The sequence below is a fragment of the Arvicola amphibius genome, chromosome 1, assembly GCF_903992535.2.
Source record: "Arvicola amphibius chromosome 1, mArvAmp1.2, whole genome shotgun sequence".
NCBI lineage: Eukaryota > Metazoa > Chordata > Mammalia > Rodentia > Cricetidae > Arvicola > Arvicola amphibius.
The window spans coordinates 111,631,101-111,652,494 of NC_052047.1; the positions used below are offsets into that span (position 1 = coordinate 111,631,101).

Sequence of the window (21,394 nt, forward strand, 5' to 3'; positions counted from 1 at the left end):
CACACCCAGCTTTGAAAAAGAAAAGTTTAGAAGGGTAAAAATCATGACAATTCATGACTACACTGCTGTAATTGTAAGAAAACAGTTTAGTCACAGGGGCCTTGAGAAGTTTCACCGCGAATGTCTGTGCTGGAAATAGGCAAGTACAGATGACAAACCTGTCAGAGCATAAAGAGGAATTGGCAGCCTTAGTGGGGTGTGTGTAATGGGAGGTGTTTATTCTGAGAATATATTCGATTTCAAAGGAATGCAAGATAATCTATTCCCAGGAGATTGCCCAGCTGTTATTCGGACTCTTTCTTGAATCTTAGGCTGAGGGACAGAGCTGGGGTTGTGCTCTTGCCTAGCATTTTGTATAAGATTCTTCCCCAGCACCACAAAAGGCTTCATTAAAAAGACAAGGGATATTCTAATTTATTCTTTCTTTTTCCTTCCCTTTTTTTGTGGTTTTATTTAAGTATGAAGGAAATGAAATGTACATGTGAATTGTCTGTTCATTTCTTCTGCTGTTGAAACTGGTGACCAGCCAGGCCACTCTTTCCAGGATGGCTTTGAGGAGGAAACGTTGTCCCAGGTTTCAGCACAGTAAAGTTGGTTGCATATCAGAAACCAGCATGTGCTTGTGTGCTTGTGGCTTCCATAACCTATATTGGGCATCAGGGTTCGGGCCCTGAATCTTCAACACATGCTCCCACCAGTAACCTCTGGGGCTTTTGACAGTTAAGCTTAATTTTGACCTACAGATCTGACTGGTGCTGGATAAAATTCATCTTGGGCTTCACCAGAATTCATTAAAAATATGGAGTTAGAGATAGTAGCCACCTCCAGAGGCAAAGTCTCATTATGTAGACCAGGCTGGTCTTTAACTTGCAGTGATTCCCCTACCTCTGCCTCCTTTTTTTTTTTTTTTGTTTTGTTTTGTTTTGTTTTGGCTTCCTTCTTTTTTAAAAATATTTTTATATTTATTTTATTGTGTATTTGGTATCTTGCTTGTATTAGATTCTGTTTCCCAGCAACCCAGTTCACCGCTTGTCTGTAACTCTAGTTCCAGGGAATCTGACATTCTCACACTGATATACATGTAGGCAAAACAACAATGCACATGAAATAACTAAATCTTTTAAAAAGGAAGTCTTTGGTAGGTAGTTTTTATTTCTTTTGGGTAGGATTCTAGAAATAATTTCAGCTCATTTAAAGATCACTGTATCTACAGAGGATTTACAAAAAATTAAAGGTACACACTAGCAGATAATGAGAAATTAAGTATGATCCCTCACCGTGTGTGTGTGTGTGTGGTGTGTGTGTGGTTTAGTGGGTCCTTGACACAATGAGTTACACCCTCAGTCTTCAGGAAGTGTTCTTGGCCTTGAAACAAACAGTAGTTGTGACGAGGGAGAGTGTAATAAGCTGGCATATGAGTGGTATTTGGCGTGCTTTATTACACTTTCTTGGATCCAGGTAAATGGATGGATGCTGATGCTAAGGAATTGGGGGTGGGTAGTTATAGCATTCACACAAGGCCCCTGAGCTACTTGAGGAGGAGAGGTGAGAAGTGTAGCAAACGGGAGAAATTAAGTGCAGTTTGGCACTGTAATTTTGATGGTGGGTGTGGTTTATGTTATTGTTTGAGATAGGGGGTCTCACTGGTGTAAGCACCTTGCTGGCCTAGAACTATATAGATCAGACTAGCCTCAGATTTTCCAGAGATCCTACCTCTGGAGTGCTGTGGTTAAAGGTGTACACTTAACACCCTACCAATAAGTTTCTCAGAATTGCAGAAAGCAAGCCTGGGCATATTTGCCAAACTGTGCTATGTAGATGTTCCCTTTAGCTATGCCATTAGTATGTCTTGCTGGAGTTTTAAGAGATGTTTGTTAGTTTTAATAGCCCTACCCTGCATATTCAGTGAAATTTTTTCTTATCTTCTGTTAAGTACCATTCATATCTTTAACTTTTGTGTGTGTGTGTGATTCACAAGTATTATTTACAGCTTTTTTTCAAATAAAAGGGTTTTTGTTTGTTTTGCTTTTTGAGATAGGGTCTCACTACATAGCTCTGACCGTTCTAGAATTAACTGTGTGCCAGGCTGCCTCTGCCTTCTATTTATTTATTTATTTATTTATTTATTTATTTATTTATTTATTATGTATACAATATTCTGTCTGCGTGTATGCCCACTGGCCAGAAGAGGGCACCAGATCCCATTACAGATGGTTGTGAGCCACCATGTGGTTGCTGGGAATTGAACTCAGGACCTTTGGAAGAGCAGGCAATGCTCTTAACCTCTGAGCCATCTCTCCAGCCCCTGCCTCTGCCTTCTGAGCGCTGGAATTACAGACGTGTTGCCATGTCTGGCCAAGGTTTTACATTTGAGTATTTAGTGTGCTCACTGGTGTGTGTGTGTGTGTGTGTGTGTGTGTGTGTGTGTGTGTGTGTGTGTGTGTGTGTAGGTGACTTGTAGAAGCCAGCTCTCTCTTTCCTCTAAGGGAATTCTGGGGATGAAACTCAGGTCACCAAACTTGAAAGTGAGTGCCTTTACCACCTTAGATTTATTTCGTGTGCATCTTCCCTTGTTCTCAAGTGTTCATATTTTTCTTCAAGGTAGAAAATGTTGTTAGCGCAAATAAATCGGGATTCTCAAGGAATGACAGAATTTCCTGGAGGAGGAATGGAGGCTCAGCATGTTACCCTATGCCTGACAGAGGCAGTAACCGTGGCAGGTAAGCAGTCTTGCTAGAAAGGATCAAGGAAGCATGGAAGTTGTAGTTTAATGAACTTTTTTTTTAATTTTTGAAAAAAATCCCATACATGTTTCCAGTGTATCTTGATGATATCTAGACCCCTCTCACTCGCTGACATTTTCAATTTGGCCAGATAATTATTTTTGTAAATTCTATAAAAAGATTCTACTTGAGTCTCTTTAAGAATTAAACAACTTAGCCGGGCGGTGGTGGCGCACGCCTTTAATCCCAGCACTCGGGATGCAGAGGCAGGCGGATCTCTGTGAGTTCGAGACCATCCTGGTCTACAAGGGCTAGTTCCAGGACAGGCTCTTAAAGCTGCAGAGAAACCCTGTCTCGAAAACCAAAAAAAAAAAAAAAAAAAGAATTAAACAAACTTGCTTTTGCCTTGTTTTTCATTTATATAGAAAATAATTTAATGTCATTAGCATGCATATATGTAGCTATCTGAAAAATAATTTTGTTTTTTCATAGATGGTGACAATTTAGAGAATATGGAAGGTGTGAGTTTGCAAGCTGTAACACTTGCAGATGGCTCTACTGCTTACATACAGCACAACTCTAAAGGTATGTGCCCATCACATGTGGCCGCTGGTTAACGCTGATGACTCAGAATCCTCACCCACTAAACCTCCATCCCAGCCTCCTAAGGACTAGCTACCATTGCATATGATGCTTGAATGGTTGGTTGCTTTGATCATTTTGGCTACCCTTTGGAGATAGCTTGAAAGATATTCTGGGAACTAAAAAGGGAAGGGGGTGAAGAGTAAGACATTTTTTACTTTTTAGTCTAGGTTGTAATTCAGTGTGTTTACAAAACATGTAAAGATGTATTTGGTTTTTCTTAAAATGACATTGTCTCTGAATTGACATTTAGTTGCTTCAGGAAATAACTCAGTTCTGAAAACTCCTTTTTTGTATGAAAAACTGCCATGTGTACGTGGACAAAAGGTATATACAGCTCTCAGGGGTGAGAGTGTCAACTGAATATCACATACACTGATGTGTCTGTTTCAGCTCTTCCTCCGTGCTCAGGGTCTTTGGTACTAAATGGCCTCTGAGAAGAATACAGAGGTTCAATGCATGTAGCTTACTGTGATGAGCCACTCTTCCTCTTGAATTTATCTGATTGGAAATTGGAGGGAGGAAGGATGGCTGAGGGAGGATTTTCTGCTTTCTGTAGGATCACTGGATGTGATATTGAATTGCCTCAGAACATTGAGGGAAGAACCAAGATGAACATGAGCTTAAGTAGTGTATGTTTTTATAGTTGATATTATTTTGAAATTGTATAAAGTTTTAATTTTTTTGCTTTTAATTTATGGGCTTGAATATTTTATTCTAGATGGGAGACTCATTGATGGCCAGGTCATTCAGTTGGAAGATGGTTCTGCTGCCTATGTTCAACATGTCCCTATACCTAAAAGTAGTAAGTATTTAAGACACAACAGCCAGGCATGGTAGCACATGCTTTTAATTCCAGCACTCAGAGTGGGCGGGCAGGTCTCTGTGAATTTGAGGCATCTTAGTCTTTGTAGTGCAGGGTATCCAGGGTTACACAATGAGACCATAAATAAATAAGTAAATAAATAAGCACACAAAAACCTGCCCTGACTCTCAGACTTCAGAATTTGCTGCCTCCAGCTTGTCTTACTACCTAAATTTGGTCTCATGTCTAGTCTTTTTCAGAAGAAAGGTCAATAGATACCAGACTGAGGATCAAACTTAACCAAGACTCCTCTAAAAGATAATGACAGAGACATTGCTGCGCTGAACCCGGGAGATTGGTAGACAGCAATCCTAAGGAAATATGGCTATGTTGGAGCTGAATCCCATGTCGCTCATTTTCTTTTATTCTCCTTCTTTCAATTCTCCTCATCCCTGGAGTACATTCTTAAAACAAGTCTCGAAATGCCCTTTTCCTTGAAATAAGTTTCTCAAAGCAGCTTTACTGAGATTACTAAGTGTCTAGTGACTCCTAAAGCAGGTAGATGTGTTAGTCTGACTCTGCTGCTGCTGTGTGAGTTCCCTGGAACACGCTGAAAATGAGGTCTAAATGTAAGCATTGCTCTTGAGCAGGGGACAGTTTGCGGCTGGAAGATGGGCAAGCCGTGCAGCTAGAAGACGGAACGACTGCGTTTATCCACCATACTTCTAAAGGTACTATAGTTCCGTGGGAGTGGTGTGGGAACAGCAGAAGAACTGTCTTTGGCTTGTGAGTGTTGTTCCATGGGAAACAACTTGAAGTCCAAAGCAGCTGGTCGGGGTGTTATTTAAGGACAGAACCGTGTGGGCAGTTTGAGTTGTCCAGGAACAGCTTATCACAGCAAAGAGCATAGACTGAATACCAGGACCTGACATGAGTCCAAATTTTGGTTTCTCTATTTGTACTCAAAATGAGTATGGTTATTCTTTTAGGTTAAATGTTAACTGTTATCAGTAAATATTGAGCCCCCTCCCCTATTTTTAAATGTTCCTAAGGAAGTGACTTTAATGTCCCAGACCTCAGGTTCCTATCTATACAATAGAGGTGGTGAATTCTCTGCCTCACAACACTTCTGTACAGATTAAATGAGTATAAGACATATAGTCAGTATAGATATGGGAGCCTATGCCTGTAATATGAGCGTTTGGGAAAACAGCAGACAGGAACATCACTACCTTTAAACATAGTGTTGCCTCCATAGTGGGAACCAGGACAGCCTAGACTACAAACAAAGTAAATAAATTGCGTAGTACAATGCTCATAGTAACTACAAAAAAAAAAAGTTTATTTCTATTTCTCCTTTAAGTATAAAATGATGCTTCTGTGTCTGTGTGTGTGTCACAACTAGTTCCTTGATTTGAAGAGTCTTTCACTTCAGCTCTGCTCCTTTGCCCTTTGTAAACCACATTTCTTTCTGATGGAAGAAGACTATGAGAACTCTCCCAATTTTTTATGTAGGCACTTAGTGCTGTAGAATTTGCTTTTTAGAATTACCTTCATTGTGTCCCATAAGATTGGATATGTTGTGTTTTCATCTCATTCAATCTAAAAAGTTTTTCATGTTCTTCTTGATATGTCTTGACCTGTTTTTCATTCAGTAGTGAGTTTGCTCAGTTTTCATGAATTTATACTTTCTACTGTTTCTGTTGTTGATAATCCAGCTTTAAATCCATTATTGTCAGAATGCAGGGAGTTATTTCAATTTTCTTATCTTATGTGTTTTGAGACTTGCCTCTGTTCAGTGTCGTGAATAATTTTGCAGAAAGTTTCATGGCTGCTGTGAAGAAAGTGTATTCTTAAGTGTTTAGGTAGAGTGTTCTGTTAGGTCTGTTTGACATATAACATTTAATGCCAGCATTTCTCTGTGGGTTCAGTATGTATCATAGTGTTTCTTTTATGAACTTGGGTACCTGTGTATTTGGTGCAGAAGTGTTTACAATTGCAATATTGTCTTGTGGTGGGTTTTTTCCTTTATGAGTAGTTGTCCTTCTATACTTCCCTATCTTTTTCAGTTAGTTTTGGTTTAGAGTCTACCTTTGTTATTAAATGATGGCTACACCTGCTTGCTTCTTAGTCTAATTGCTTGGAATATCCATCCATTTACCCCGAAACAATGTTTGTTTGACTTTGATGGTGAAAGTATATTTCTTGGATGTAGCGGAAAAGATGGATCCTGTTTTCCTTCCTCCCTTCCCTCCCTCCCTCCCTCCCTTCCCTTCCTTCCTTTCCTTCTTTCCTTTCTTTCTTTTCTGGTTTAGTTTTGGGTTTTTTTTGAGACAAGATTTCTCTGTGTAGCTCTGGGCTGTCCTGGGAAAACTTAGAGACCAACCAGGCTGGCCTCAAACAGAAATCTGCCTGCCTCTGCCTTTACACCACTAAGTCCAGCTTGGTATTTTGTTTGTTTGTTTGTTTGTTGTTTTTGTGTTTTTTGTCTTACTCCTGTTTTCTAATCTCGTCTGTTAATTGTGCCTTTTAATTGAGGATTTGAGACCATAAAATGCTGAGGATCATCAATAAGCATTGTTAATTGGTTCCTATTATTTTGTTCTGGTGTGGGCTTCCCCCTTCTTTTCTTTTTGCTCTTCTAGAATTATTTATTCTTGTGTTTTCTTTGGTGTGGTTAACCCTTTTCTGGCTGACCTTTCTTTCTTGTGCCTTCTGTTAAAACTGGGTTGATAGATATTATTAATTTTTATTTTTATTGTGGATTTTTTTCTCCAATTTTGGTTGGTAGTGTTGCCTGGATATAGTAGTTCTGGGGCACCTGTGTCTCACAGAGTTTGTAGAGCCTCTGCCGGGCCCTTTGACTTGTAGAGCTCATAGTTCGGGTGTTAGTCTAATAGGCCTGCCTTTATATTTGACTTGGTCTTTTTTTCCCTTGCAGGTTTAATATTCTTTGTTCTGTATGTTTAGTGTTTTATTATGTGACATGGGGAATTTCTTTCTGCGTCCTATTTGGTGTTTCATTGTGCTTTTTTGTTGTTTGGTTGGTTGGTTTGAATTTTCAAGACAGGGGTTTCTCTGTAGCTTTGGGGCCTATCCTGGAATTAGCTCTTATAGACCAGCTGGCCTCGAACTAATAGAAATCCACCTGCCTCTACCATTCCCGAGTGCCGGGGATTAAAGGCATACACCACCACCGCCCGACGTTCAGTGTGCTTCTTATACCTTATAGGTGCATCCTTCTTTAGATTGGGGGGAAGTTTTTTTTTTTCTTTTCTTTTTTTCCCTTTGAGACAAGGGAATTCTCTGTGTAGCCCTGGCTGTCCTGAAACTTGCTCTGTAGACCAGGCTGGCCTTGAACTCAGAGATTAGCCTTCCTCTGCATTCCAAGTGCTGGGATTAAAGGCGTTTACCGCCACTGCCCAGCTCTATGATTTATTAAAATTTTTATTTGTATTTTCATATCTTGAACTGTTTTCATTATTTCATTCAGCTGTTGTGTTTTCACAGTCTTCATTAAGGCATTTATTCATACCTTCTTTAAGGTCCTTGACAATATTCATAATTGCTGTTTTGATGTCTTTGATTTTTTTGTTATTTGTCTGTTTGTTTGTTTGTTTTCGAGACAGGATTTCTCTGTATAACCCTGGCTATCTTGAATTCACTCTGTGGGCCAGGCTGGTTTTGAACTCATAGAGATCCACTTGCCTCTGTCACCCAAGTACTCTGGTTTTGTGGGGCTTTTTTGTTTTGTTTTGTTTTTTTCCGAGACAAGGTTTCTCTGTAGCTTTGGTGCCTGTCCTGGAACTAGCTTTTATAGACCAGGCTGGTCTCAAACTCATAGAGATCCACCTGTCTCTGCCTTCCAAGTGCTGGGATTAAAGGCATGCACCACCATCGCCCAGCTCCCAAGTACTCCGATTAAAGGCATGCGCTACCACCTCTTAGCCAAAGTCTTTTGTTTTGTGCTTCAGCTAAATTGCATTTCTTGGGGTCTGTTGCAATAGATGTTACTGGCTTCTGGCTGTTTGTATTTTTGTGCTGGATCTAGGCATCTGGTGTTTTTGGTGTGGACATCTGGTCTTGTCTTTGTTAGGTGGGTGTTCCATTCTTTGGTAGCTGTTGCGCTCTCTGGGTCCTATGCAAGTGTGGTAGCGATGGGGTCCTAGTAGAGAGTGCTTCTGTGGGTGGACCAGTGCCACAAAGGAATGGAGATAGGCTAGGAAGAAAGGCTGATACAGCCATGGGAAAGAGCAAGGGGGACTAGGGCCTGCACCAAGAGGCAGAGTTTCTAGAGAGTAAAGGTAAGAATGGGAGGAGGGGCTCCTGCACATAGGAGAAAGAATAAGTTTAAATAAGAAAATAAGAATGAAGAGCTAGGGAGACCAGAGGCCGAATCCCCAGGGGAGGTGTTGGAGAGAGGGACTCCTGTAGGCAGTCTGCAGTAGGGGGGAAGAGTAAGTCTGGAGAGATCAGAATGAGGGGCAGGAAGAACAGTAAAAATCACCTACCTACATCTTAACCCAGTCTTAGCCACTGTGGGTCCATGGTAGAAAGCATTTTTATGGATTAGGGACTGACACAGAGGAATGAAGATGAGCTATAAGGGAAAGCTGAGAGGGTTGTTGGACTACTGTGATGCTTTTAATGTAATGCCTCTTTTTCCCATCCCCCAGATAGTTATGACCAGAGCTCACTTCAGGCAGTTCAACTGGAAGATGGCACAACAGCTTACATCCACCATGCAGTGCAAGTCCCACAGTCTGATACCATCTTGGCAATTCAGGCTGATGGGACAGTGGCAGGCCTGCACACTGGGGATGCCACAATTGATCCAGATACCATTAGTGCTTTGGAGCAGTATGCAGCAAAGGTATGGCATTTTTGCAACTTCAGTACCATCCTGACCACAGTGTATTTAGTTGTTACCGTGTTTGCTGTTGACGTGCACAAACCCTAAGTCAGCACTAGCATAAACCAATGTGGTAGCACTCACCTACAGTTCCAGCACTTCAGAGGTCGAGCAGAGGGTCAGGAGTGCATTGTCATTCTCATCTACCTAATAAGTTGGAGGCCAGCCTGGGATAGTGAGACCATGTCTCAAACACAAAAACAAACAGATAAACCACCACCAAAAAAGAGAAGCAGTACTGGGGAGAAGACTCAGCAGTTAAGGTACTGACTGCTTTCCAGAGGACCCGGTTCAATTCCCCAGCACCCATAGACTGCTAACTATCTGTAAACTCCAAGATCTGACACCCTCAAAGAGACATACTTTTAGGTAAGACACAAATGCACATAAAATAAAAATAAAATTATTTTAAAAAAGAAGCAGGCTGGAGAGATGGCTCAGAGGTTAAGAGCATTGTCTGCTCCTCCTGAGGTCCTGAGTTCAATTCCCAGCAACCACGTGGTGACTCACAGCCATCTGAAATGAGATCTGGCGCCCTCTTCTGGCCTGCAGACATACAGACAGTATACTGTATACATAATAAATAAAATATTTTAAAATAAAAAAAGCAAAAGCATCAGCTAGCAATTTAAAAAAAAATATGTGTCAGTACTAAAGAATTCAGCATTTATTTTCAAATAAGTGAATGCCAGGAATATAGTGCATGCTTATAGATGATCACAGGTTCAAAGACAAACTTGGGCTGCATAGTGAGATCCTGTCTCAACAACAATTAAATGTAGAAAGAGGGCTGGTAAGATGGCTCAGTTAAGAACACTTGTTGTGGCCGGGCAGTGGTGGCACACACCTTTAATCCCAGTACTTAAGAGGCAGAGGCAGGCAGATCTCTGAGTTCGAGGCCAGCCTGGTCTACAGAATGAGTTCCAGAACGAACTCCAAAGCTACACAGAAAAACCATGTCTTGAAAAACTGAAAGAAAAAAAAAAGAACACTTGTTGTATTAGGCAATGGTTATGCACATCTTTAATCTCAGCACTTGGGAGGTAGAGGTAGGCCAGTTTGAGACCAGCATGGTCTACACAGTGGATTCCAGGACAGCCAGCACTCCACAGAGAAAAAACTTTGTCTCAAAAGCCAACAACAAAAAAATAAACCAACAAACCAAAAACTATTTACTGCTCTTGCATGTGACTCCGGTTTTGACTCCTAAAACCCATCCAAAATTCCAATTTTAGGGACTCCAAAACCCCCGTCTGACCTCCACAAGCACCAGGCACTGCAGTTCAGTTGGTATACTAATACACAAAGGTAACATACCCATAAAATCAAATTTAAAATTAAAAATTTTAAAAAAATAATTGAGGACGAACAACAATGATGTAAGCTTTAAAAATAAATGTTGATGACTTTGCAGAAAAGAAGTCATGGAGGCCGGGCATGGTGGTGGTGCATGCCTTTAATCCCAGCACTCAGGAGACCGAGGCAGGTGAATCTCTGTGAGTTCGAGGGCAGCCTGGTCTATAAGAGCTAGTTCTAGGGCAGGCTCTAAACCTTCAGAGAAACCCCTGTCTCGATACACACACACACACACACACACACACACACACACACACACCACACACACACAACAAAGAAGAAGAAGAAGTAGAAGTGAAGGGATGAGTTCCATAAAGGATATATAGAGTAGAAATCAGAAGTAAATTTGTAGATTAGCAAGAAAGTGAAGGAGGCTGGACAGATGACTCGGCAGTTAAGAACACTGACTGCTTTTCCAGAGGATCCGGTTCAATTCCCAGCACCCACATAGTAGCTCACATCTGTCTGTAGTTTCAGGGGACCCAAAATCCATGACAAAACACCAGTGCACATAAAATAAAAAGTTTAAGACAGGCTGTGGTGGGGCACACCTTTAATCCCAGCACTCAGGAGGCAGAGGCAGGCAGTTCTCTGTGAGTTCGAGGCCAGCCTGCTCTACAAGAGCTAGCTCCAGGACAGTTAGGACTGTTACACAGAGAAATCTCTGCATGTTATCCAGCCTAAACCATTATCAAAATATAAAACCTGGGGCTGGAGGTATGACTCCTTTGTACATTGCTTGTCTAATGTGTGTGAGGTCTTAGGTTCAATCCCCAACACTACAAATAAATAAATTAAGCCTTTTAAAGCTTTCTTTTATTCTTTTAGGTGTCCATTGATGGGAGTGAAAGTGTAACAAGTTCAGGACTGATTGGAGAAAACGAGCAAGAGAAAAAAATGCAGGTATGTAGAGCTGTGTCGTGTTAAAGGTTTTTTAAATTATTATTTTAAATTGTGTGTGTGTGTGTGTGTGTGTGTGTGTGTGTATGTAGTGCACATGGAGATGTCTGTGCAGGTACCTATGAGTACTGGTGCCCATGTAGCTTAGGGGTATGTGGTTTCTTTGGAGTTGAAGTTAAAGGTGCTTATGAACTGCCTGACATGCTGGTAATTGAACTTGACTCCTCTGGTTGTTATTTGCAATTTTTATGGTTTTAGAATTTTGGGGGTTTGTTTTGTTTTGTTGGCAGTACTAAGGATTGAACTTAGGGCTCATACTTGCTAGGCAAGATCTAACTCTTGGTGTCATAATTTCTGAAATCGTCATCTTACAAAGAAATACCTTAAAGGAAGTGCTGCTGTTTAAATTTTTATGGTGTGGCATCCAGAAAAATGACTCTCTGCTGAATCTAAGTGTAGATTAGGATCACATGGATTCTATCTCTTATGAGGGATTCAAATAACCTAACACCCTCTTGTCATTGCTTTTGAAATAAAATACATTTAATCATTGTTTTAAGGTTCCATTTCCTTTAGACAACAACAAACAAGTATGGCTGTTGAGATGGGTCCCTGAAGTGTGTCAGGAAATAGTAAGGTGCAATGGAAGTTTTGTTTACTCTGGGTATTTTAGGTAGATTCTCACTATATAACTCAGCCTTAATCTCGTGATCCTCCTGCCTCAGTGTCCTAAATTCTGGGATGTGTCACAACAGTGACATGCATCCTGGAGGGTTTCTAGGTGGAAAGGGTCTTGAGCTCCAGCTGTACTCTGAGAGTGCCCCTTTGGGCTGTTCCAGAGCACTGACTTCAGCCTTGGATGGAGTGAGTCTTTGTAGTTTGAAGGGCTAGGCTTTAGCAAAATGATATAGATTAATAGCTAGCAGAATGATACTGATTTATAGCTTATAACGTGGTTTTATGGTTTTTATAATCATATTTTTCTTTGGGCTGCCAGCTCACAAAATACGACATGTACGTTCTACCACGTGGTGTTCTTTCTTCCATCTTGCACCTCCTGTTTCCTCTCAGTGTCTGCCTGGAGAATCCATGAGTCTAAATTCTTCCTCCCAGTTTCTCTTTCTGTTTATTGTGAAAACAGTAATTTCATCTACTGTATTTCTGTGTAGGTACGTAAGTTGTATTTTTTTCTAGATTGTCTTACAAGGACATGCTACAAGAGTAACTCCTAAATCTCAGCAGAGTGGAGAGAAGGCATTTCGGTGTAAATACGATGGATGTGGAAAACTCTAACCAACGGCCTCATCATCTTAAGGTAAGAGAGAAGTAGCCAGTCACAAGCACACTATGGCCTGCACTGACTAGTCGCATGGTCATTCGTGTTACATGTTAGACATCCCTATTCTCTCGCATTCAAAAACTACTGACACACACTCACACTAAGATACACAAGAACATGGACAAACTCAGCAAATGTCTGTTCTCTGATAACTTGGATGATTTATCTATGTATCTCTAATTCCCGCATATTTCCTGGCAGAAACTATATATTAAATTCAATACAATTACTACATTTCATTTATGGAACTTAAATAATTTTCTTCTTTCTTTCTTTCTTTCTTTCTTTCTTTCTTCCTTTATTTCTTTCTTTCTTTTTTTTTTTTTTCACTTTTGAGATAGGGTTTCTCTATACAGCCCTGGCTGTCTTTGAACTCACCCTGTAGATCAGGCTGGCCTCGAACTCACAGAGATCTGTCTACTTCTGCTTCCAGAGTCCTGTTTTGTCACTACAGTGGCAGTGAGTCAGTGCAATCTGGCAGCAGTTGGTGTTAATTTACCCTGCGGTTGGTGATGTGGCTCAGTGATAGAGCAGTTGTCTATTATGTCCAGGCTGTGGGTTCAGTCCTCAGCATGGAAGGAGGAAAAGACTATCCCACTTCACAAATATTCACCCAAGCATTCTCATCACTTTTTATTTATTTTCCTCTAAGAATCCAGCATCTTGCCTGTTGGGGTGCACACCTTTAATCCCAGCCCTCGTGCGGCAGAGGCAGGTGGATCTCTGTGAGTTCAAGGCTAGCTAGGTTTACAAAGTGAGTTCCCGGATTGCTAGTGGTTTTACACAGAGAAACCCTGTCCCCACAACGAAACAAAAACAGAATTCAGGGTTTTACATTTGCTAGGCCAGTGTTCCACCATTGTCCTATGTCTCCAGCCCTTGGTTTTTTGAGACAGCATCTCACTGTGTAGCTCAGATTGACCTTCAAGTTCTATCCATCCTCCTCTACCATCTAATTTCTGGGGTTGTAGGCATATGCCACCACACCCAGCAATATTAATTTGCTGGAGGGCTAGTTTTAAGGTGTTTGCTACTACTGTCAGGGCCCGTGAGAAGTCCCCTAAAAGACCACTAGTCACCTTTGCAGTCAGCAAGAGTGTTTATTAAAAAAAAAACCAAACTGCCAACGTTTTGGGTTGGCAAATGGCGGCAACAGGAGAGGCTCTTGGGCCCCTTTAAAGCTGGGTTAGGGGAATTCCAGGGAGGAGAGATTAGTCTGGGGGCAGATTAGTGGGTATCCCTAGTGGTTAAGGACTTTCCAGCAACAGGGTAGGAAAATCTGTCTTTAGCTACCAAGACTCTATGGGGCATCTGTTGAGCTAGCAGAAGGCTGTGGGGTGCCTGCTGGTTGGTTGCTCTTGAGTTGTGGTTTTCCTGAAAATTACTTGCTCAACTAAGGCCTAGTCTCTGGGAGGGCTACTAGCAGGATCTGTCATGGTTCTGGTCTGGCTCCCTGGCCCTCTCATTACACCAAGCCTCAATATTTTTATTTTAATTGCAACAAATCACAAAAAACTATGCCATGATTTTTAACAAACAGCTCAGATTTAATGAGTTACTTACCTTGTATAAAGAAGTATGTATTTGGAACAGTGGTCTTAGAGCAGTGATCTTGTACTTATCAATGTGACTTTGGCATGTTAAGTGACCTCTTGGTACCTAATTTTCCTTATCTGTAAAGCTGTTTGACTGGCAATGGTGGCACATACCTTTAAACCCAGCACTCAGAAGGCAGAGCCAGGCAGACTTCTATGACTTTGAGGCCAACCTGGTCTATAAATAAAGTCCCAGGACAACCAGAACCCTGTCTCAAAAAAAAAAAAAAAAAAAAAAAAAAAAAAAAAAACCTGGTTATCTCAGACTGGAATGTCACTTGCTCACTAGAGTACTTGCTGGGTCCTGGGTTTATTCTCCAGCCCCACATAAACTGGTCATGGTGGCACATGCCCTTAATCAATGCTCAAGGGGTGGAGACGGGTGCCTCAGAAGATTAAGGTCATCCTCACTGCATCCAGGATGGGACTGATGAGACCCTGTCTATAACTTATCATTGTCTTACAGAAATGATGTGAAAATTAAATAAGTTAATACTGTTCATATAAATCACTAAAATGAATGAGTCCATTAAAGGTTCGGTGCATGTTGGGCATTAGCATAAGTACTCATATTTTACTTCACTTTACAGAGAGGATCTTGAGGCTTAAAAAGGCAGGCACAGAGTTGGAGATTGTAGCTCAGTTAGTAGAGTGTAGTTAGAATTTTCTTTGTGCTCCCAACCAGCTAACAAATAAAGACAGAGACTTATTATTAATTATGACTGCTTGGCTTTAGCTTAAGCTTGTCCCACTAGCTCTTTTAACTTAGTTTAACCTGTTTCTAGTCATCTATGTTTTGCTTTGGGGCTTTTTTTTTTAAAGATTTATTTATTCATTATATATACAGTGTTCTGCAGGCCTGAAGAGGGCACCAGATCTTACTACAGATGGGTGTGAGCCACCATGTGGTTGCTGGGAATTGAACGCAGGACCTCTGGAACAGCAGGCAGGGCTCTTAACTGCTGAGCCATCTCTCCAGCCCCTGCCTTGCGGCTTTTTACCTTTCTTTTATGCCCTACTTTTCTGCTTCCTTTGTATCTGGCTACTCGCTGGCCCTGGCATCTCCCTGTTGTATCTTTTTTCTTTCTTCCTCAAGCCTCAATTTCTCTTCCTGTTTTCTCTCCCTGCCTGGAAGTTCTGCCTATACCTCTTCCCTTGGTATTGACCATTCAGCTTTTAATTAGACCAATCAGATGCCTTAAGCAGGCAAGGTAAATAGTGACACACCTTTACATAATAAAACAAATATAACACATCTTTTGCACTCAACAGAACAGTGCTTGACTAGCATGAATAAGATCTATCTGTAGCACCCATAAACTGGGCATGGTGGTGCACACCTGTGATCCCAGTACTCGGAAAAATCAAGAGCACAGGTCATCCTTGTCTACTTAGAGTAGACAAGTAGAGTGAGACCATCGTGGAATGCATGAGACCCCAACTCAGATAGAGAGAATAGATATGTAAGTAGGTGGGGAGAGAGAGACAGAGAAAAACGGGTACCCAAGACCACTCCTCTAGGCTGTAGTGTAGCCTTGCTTTAGATTTGAGATGCATGACTTTCTAGCACAGGTTGCATGCCGCCATTTGCATTGAGAAGCCTGATGTTCTCTTCCTCATTCTCTCTTTTTTTTTTTCTTTTTGGTTTTTCGAGACAGGGTTTCTCTGCAGCTTAGAGCCTGTCCTGGAGCTAGCTCTTGTAGACCAGGCTGGTCTCGAACTCACAGAGATGCCACTCTGCCTCTGCCTCCCGAGTGCTGGATTAAAGGCATTGCGCCACCACCGCCATGGCTCTCTTCTGCATTCTCATCATGCATGTGTGGTCATAGGATTTCCAGTGACCACTTCCAAAAGCAACTCAAATGATACCATTTCTTATTTTAAGAGTCCTTGTTTCTATGTAACAATATGGGTGTGCAATTGATAAGTACTGGGTATAGTTTTTGTGGAAAGTTTTGTTTATTTTTTTAAAGTATAACACATAGGAAATAGTGATTAAAGCTCAGTGATAGCTATTGCATCTCATATCCGAGGTCCAGGGGTTCAATGCCCAGGTAACTGTAAAAGGAGAAGAAGTGGGGAAACGCATAAACAAAGTAGAGGAAAAGTAATATTTAACTTGAGAACAATTTTACTCATAGAACACGTAAAGGAAACAAATCTTGTTTGTGTTTAATAACAGGTCCATGAGCGCTCACACACGGGAGAACCGGCCTTATCAGTGTGAGCATTCAGCTGTGGGAAAAGCATTTGCGACAGGTAAAAACATATTTTCTTTGCTTTCTCAGTTCAATGGGGCATTGCCCAGGGCAGGCCAGAGGCAGAACCCCTTCTGATTTCTGAAACCACAGAGCACATGATCAGTTTTTACTTTTATACTTTTTAAAATATTCGTATATATGCGTTCCTGCATGAATTTATGTGTACCATGTATGTGCAGGTGCCCCTATAAGCCAAAAGAGGGATTAGATCCCTGGACTGGAGTTAGAGGCAGTTGTGAGCCACATGATGTGGGTGCTGGGAACCCAAACCTCTGTCCTCTGCCGTATGCAGTCTGAACTGTTGAGCCGTCTGTTCAACCCTTCCAGTCGTCTTTCCTAACTGCCTCTTGTCCTGCTGCTCTGGACCTCCTCTGTGTTACCATTTTTTCTCCAAAGATCTAGCTCTGACCACATACTACTTGCTGTTTACTCATTCATCCTCTATTTTCTTCTACCATGAAAAGTAAAAGCCGTGTGTTAAAAGTCAATATGTCAGTAGACAATTTTAATCCCAGCACTGAGGAGGCAGAGGCAGGCAGATTTCTGAGTTTGAGCCCAGACTGGTCCTTCTAATGTGTGTGCAGGCCAGCCAAGCTACATAGTAAGACCCTGCCCATCCCTCCCCTACCTCCACTCCACCATGAAATGCTGACTTAAGATGTAATTAGTACAGGTCTAGAGAGCCACAGAACTGAGCCATCTGTCATGGAGGTGCTGGGACTCCAGCCCAGATCCTCTACAACAACAAGTGCCTTGAATCACTGAGCCGGCTCTCAAGCCCCATCCATCCTTTTTTAACATTAAGGTTTTTCTGATTAGTTTATTAGTTTTTGTTTTTGAATATTTATTTATTATTATATATACAGTGTTCTGTATGCCTACAGGCCATAAGAGGGCACCGGATCTCATTACAGATGATTGTGAGCCACCATGTGGTTGCTGAGAATTGAACTCAGGGACCTCTGGGAGAGCAGCCAGTGCTCTTAACTGCTAACAATTTTTCCAGCCCCTATTTGTTCTGTTTTTTGAGGCATCATCTCAAGTGGTATCCCAGGCTTGCCTCAGATTGTTGACAGTCCTCCTGTGTCAGCTTCCCACATTCTGGGATTGGCAGGTGTGGCTACCACCCCTAACTGTCCCGTGTATTTTAATAGTCATCCTCTTGTATATGGCTAGTATTTTATCCTGGTTATTTGCTGTATATTTCTATAAGTTAATCTAATATTTGTTTGAAGAGTATTGTATTTCTAAATTTATTTTTCTCTTTTTATTTTTTTGAGACCACATTTCTTTGAGTAACCCTGATTGTCCTGGAACTCACTCTGTTGACCAGGCTGACCTAAAACTCACATAGATCCTCCTGCCTCTGCTCCCGAGTGCTGGTATTAAAGGTGTGCGCCACCACTGCCTGGCACTAAATTTCTTCTAAATTGTTTTTTTAAAGGTTATGGATTAAAAAGTCATTTCAGAACTCATACTGGAGAAAAGCCATATCGGTGTTCAGAAGATAATTGTACAAAATCTTTCAAAACTTCAGGAGATCTACAGAAGCACATCAGAACCCACACAGGTACCAGTACAAACAGAGTAACACAGCTAGACCAGGAATTGCTTTTGTGACTGTAGCACAGGCTGATGTTGGATTTGTGGTGCTTCTGCATCAATTACAAACTAGTACTATTAGACTAAACCAGGAATTCTTAATCTGTGGAGGTGAGGATGGTATCTGTGAAAAAATTAGAAACTCCTAAAATTCCATCCAGTTTGCTGTTTGTGCATGTGTACCTCTTTCCAAGGTGGCGTCCCAGAAATGCGATGGTAGCCCTAGATCACAGCCCTTTCAGCTTTCAGAAATTCCCTGAACGACAAGCTTATTTTCCTGGATTGCATATTTGATAAGTAGCTGAGTTGAAAACAGACCCTAAGGTGAAGAATTCCTCTCCTGCTGCTAAAGGAAATATCCGATGTCAAGTATGGTAGTTCCAGTAGGTGGAGGCAGAGGCAGAGGCAGGCAGATCTCTGAGTTACAGAGTAGTCTGGTCTATAGAACTAGTTCCAGGATAGCCAGGGCTACACAGAGAAACCCTGCCTGGAAAACCAAAAAAAGAAAAAAAAAACATTCTCTCTAATAAATAATATAAATAAATAACTATACTATGTTCACTAGATATTTTAGGTGTTTTGTGGGAGGTACTAGATTAAAGAAATAGCAAATTATTTTCTTTTAATTGCTGTTAAACCAATATGGGTGCATGCACTACGCTGTGTACGTGGAGGTTAGAAGACAGCCTGCAGGGGTTGGCTCTCACTTTCTGCCCTGTAGTTCTCAGGGATAGAAGTCAAGCTGTTAGTAAAGTTGGTGGCAGGTGTTTTAGCTACCACCTGCCGAGCCATCTCACAACCCCAGAAATTATTTTTCTTTGTGGTATTATAGAATAAATAAAATAAGAAATAATAGTTTGAACTTAATTATTTTTTTTAAATAAAGTTGTATTATACTTACTTTTGTATATATCTATATCTACATGGTATCCCAGGCTTGCCTCAGATTGATGACAGTCATTCTGTGTCAGCTTCCCACATTCTGGAAATTACAGGTGTGAGCTACCACTGCTAACTTGTCCCATGTATTTTTAATAGCTATATATAAAAGTAACTATATATATATATATATACATATATATATATACATATATAAGTATATATATATGCGCATATGTATGCACCATAGCACACGATGCGGGCTGACTCATTTTCAGGAATTGATTATTCTTCTATCCTTTAGGTTCCAGGGATGCAACTCAGGCAGTTTGTTTTGGCAACAAGCATCTATACTTATGGAACTTATGGAGCCATCTTGCTGAACCTTAGTCCTTATTCTATTTTTCTTATATCTTTTCTCTGACGTTTTGGTCTATGCTTTTCTCAGCTCAGTTTTCGGTATGCTCACTTGATGATTATAGCTTGGAAAGTCACAGTCACTGATGAGTGTTGCATGACATTCAGTTTTCTTGTGTCAGCCCAAGTTTGGAGTGGAGGAAGCATTCTCCAGGGACACAACAGAGCTTAGAAGGGAAATTCAGGCAAGCAGACTGCGGCAAGACACTGGGCAGAGCCAAGTGATGAGACATTTCCATTCTCTGTGTATTTTATTTTCTGCACAGTTTAATTTATTTCCTTTTCTATCTTCAGGAGAAAGACCCTTTAAGTGTCCTATTGAAGGCTGTGGTCGGTCCTTTACAACATCAAATATCAGAAAAGTGCACATCAGGACACACACAGGAGAAAGACCTTACTACTACTCTGCACAGAACCAGGATGTGGGAGGGCATTTGCTAGCGCGACTAATTATAAAACCATGTGAGGATACACACAGGTAATGATTGCTGATGTCTTGGCCCTGTCTTTCAAGGCTTCCAACTAGTCTCTTCCTCCCAGTTCACATAGTGAGAAGAGATTAGCAGCTTCAAATTTCTTTAACGAGCCAACATAGGTGGTAATACATGCCTTTTTTTCCCCCAGTACTGGGAAGGCAGAGCCAGAGGCAGGCATGTAACTGTCTCAGTGCTTGAGTGCTTACATGTGTAAGGTCTGTTTTGATCCAGACACTACACAAATAAAGGAAGAAAGCTGATCAGGTAAGTCTTACAGCCAACAGTAGGAGCTCAGAAGCTTGTGAAGGAGGAATGCTGGCGCACACCCGTAAGCCCAGCACTTGACAGAGGGAGAGAGCAGGATTGGAAGTTTAGCATCATCTTTGGCTATATAATGAGTGTTGAGGCCAGCCTAAGCTACATGGACACTTAAAAAACAAAGACACACACCCAACCCCCCCTGAAAAAAAAGAAAAAGCTTCCAGCCCAGTCTGTTCCCTTTTTAACTGTTTGGTGCCACCTAGTGTTGGTGTTCCTGCTTCAGCCTAGACAGCTGGACTGCTGCGGCCCAAGTGGTAATTGGCAGCCATTTCCTGTTAGGAGTCATCTGCAGTTCTTTCCCTTTCACCAAGTCTCATACCCTTCACTGAAATAAGAACTTTTACTTATTGATTTTGAGACAAGATCTCTCTTCATAACCCTTGCCGTTCTGGAACTCACTATGTAGACCGGCTGGTCTGGACCTCAGAGAGGTCCAACTGCCTCTGCCTCCTGAGTACTGAGATAAAAGCATGAACCACCACAACCAGCCAAAATAAGAACTTTAAAAAAAAAAAAAAAAAGAGGCCAGACAGTGGTGGCATTCTCCTTTAATTTCAGCACTCAGGAGGCAGAGGCAGGCAGATCTCTGTGAGTTCAAGGCCAACCTAGTCTACAAGAGCTAGTTCCAGGACAGGCACCAAAGCTACAGAGAAACCCTGTCTTGAAAAACCAAAAAAAATTAAAAAAAAAAGAAGAAGAACTTTTATCCTGCTTACTTTGAGAATAACATCTAGGGAATAAACAAGAATCTATTTTCAATTACTTTATGTCTAAAAATATGAAATATTGTAATTTGTGAATGATTTCACTGTATAGAACTGTAGGAAAAGATAGTTACACAAGTAGATGGAAATAAAAATTACATAGGACACGAATGAGTATGCCAGTATATCTGTTTTCTCCCCTGAACTGACCTCCAGCATTGCAGTAGTATTCTAATTCCAGGTCTTCCCGTGGGGCCCTTTTAGTCTCCCTCTATTCTATATTTATATTCCTTTTCATAGGGAAGACCTGGCTTCTAACAGCATCAAAACATTTACATATTCACTCAGACTTGTCTCTTCTCCTCCTCCTCCTCCACCCCCCTTTCTCTCTCGTTACAGTCTTGCTGTATAGTCCAGGCTAACCTCTGGAAGAGCAGCCAGTGCTCTCAACCTGTGAGCCAT

General features: G+C 41.3%; 1 protein-coding gene across 1 annotated transcript in view; it reads left to right on the forward strand.

Moving 5' to 3' along the window:
- The window catches only part of Znf143 (zinc finger protein 143), a 34,821-nt gene that overhangs the window by 3,988 nt on the left and 9,439 nt on the right, over positions 1–21,394 (forward strand). The window contains 14 exon segments of the mRNA XM_038331251.1: positions 2,606–2,720; positions 3,216–3,308; positions 4,087–4,170; positions 4,821–4,901; positions 8,847–9,043; positions 11,267–11,341; positions 12,533–12,640; positions 12,642–12,653; positions 16,455–16,481; positions 16,483–16,531; positions 17,978–18,103; positions 19,726–19,832; positions 19,835–19,883; positions 19,886–19,909. Of these exon segments, the coding sequence (XP_038187179.1) occupies positions 2,606–2,720; positions 3,216–3,308; positions 4,087–4,170; positions 4,821–4,901; positions 8,847–9,043; positions 11,267–11,341; positions 12,533–12,640; positions 12,642–12,653; positions 16,455–16,481; positions 16,483–16,531; positions 17,978–18,103; positions 19,726–19,832; positions 19,835–19,883; positions 19,886–19,909 (1,147 nt within the window).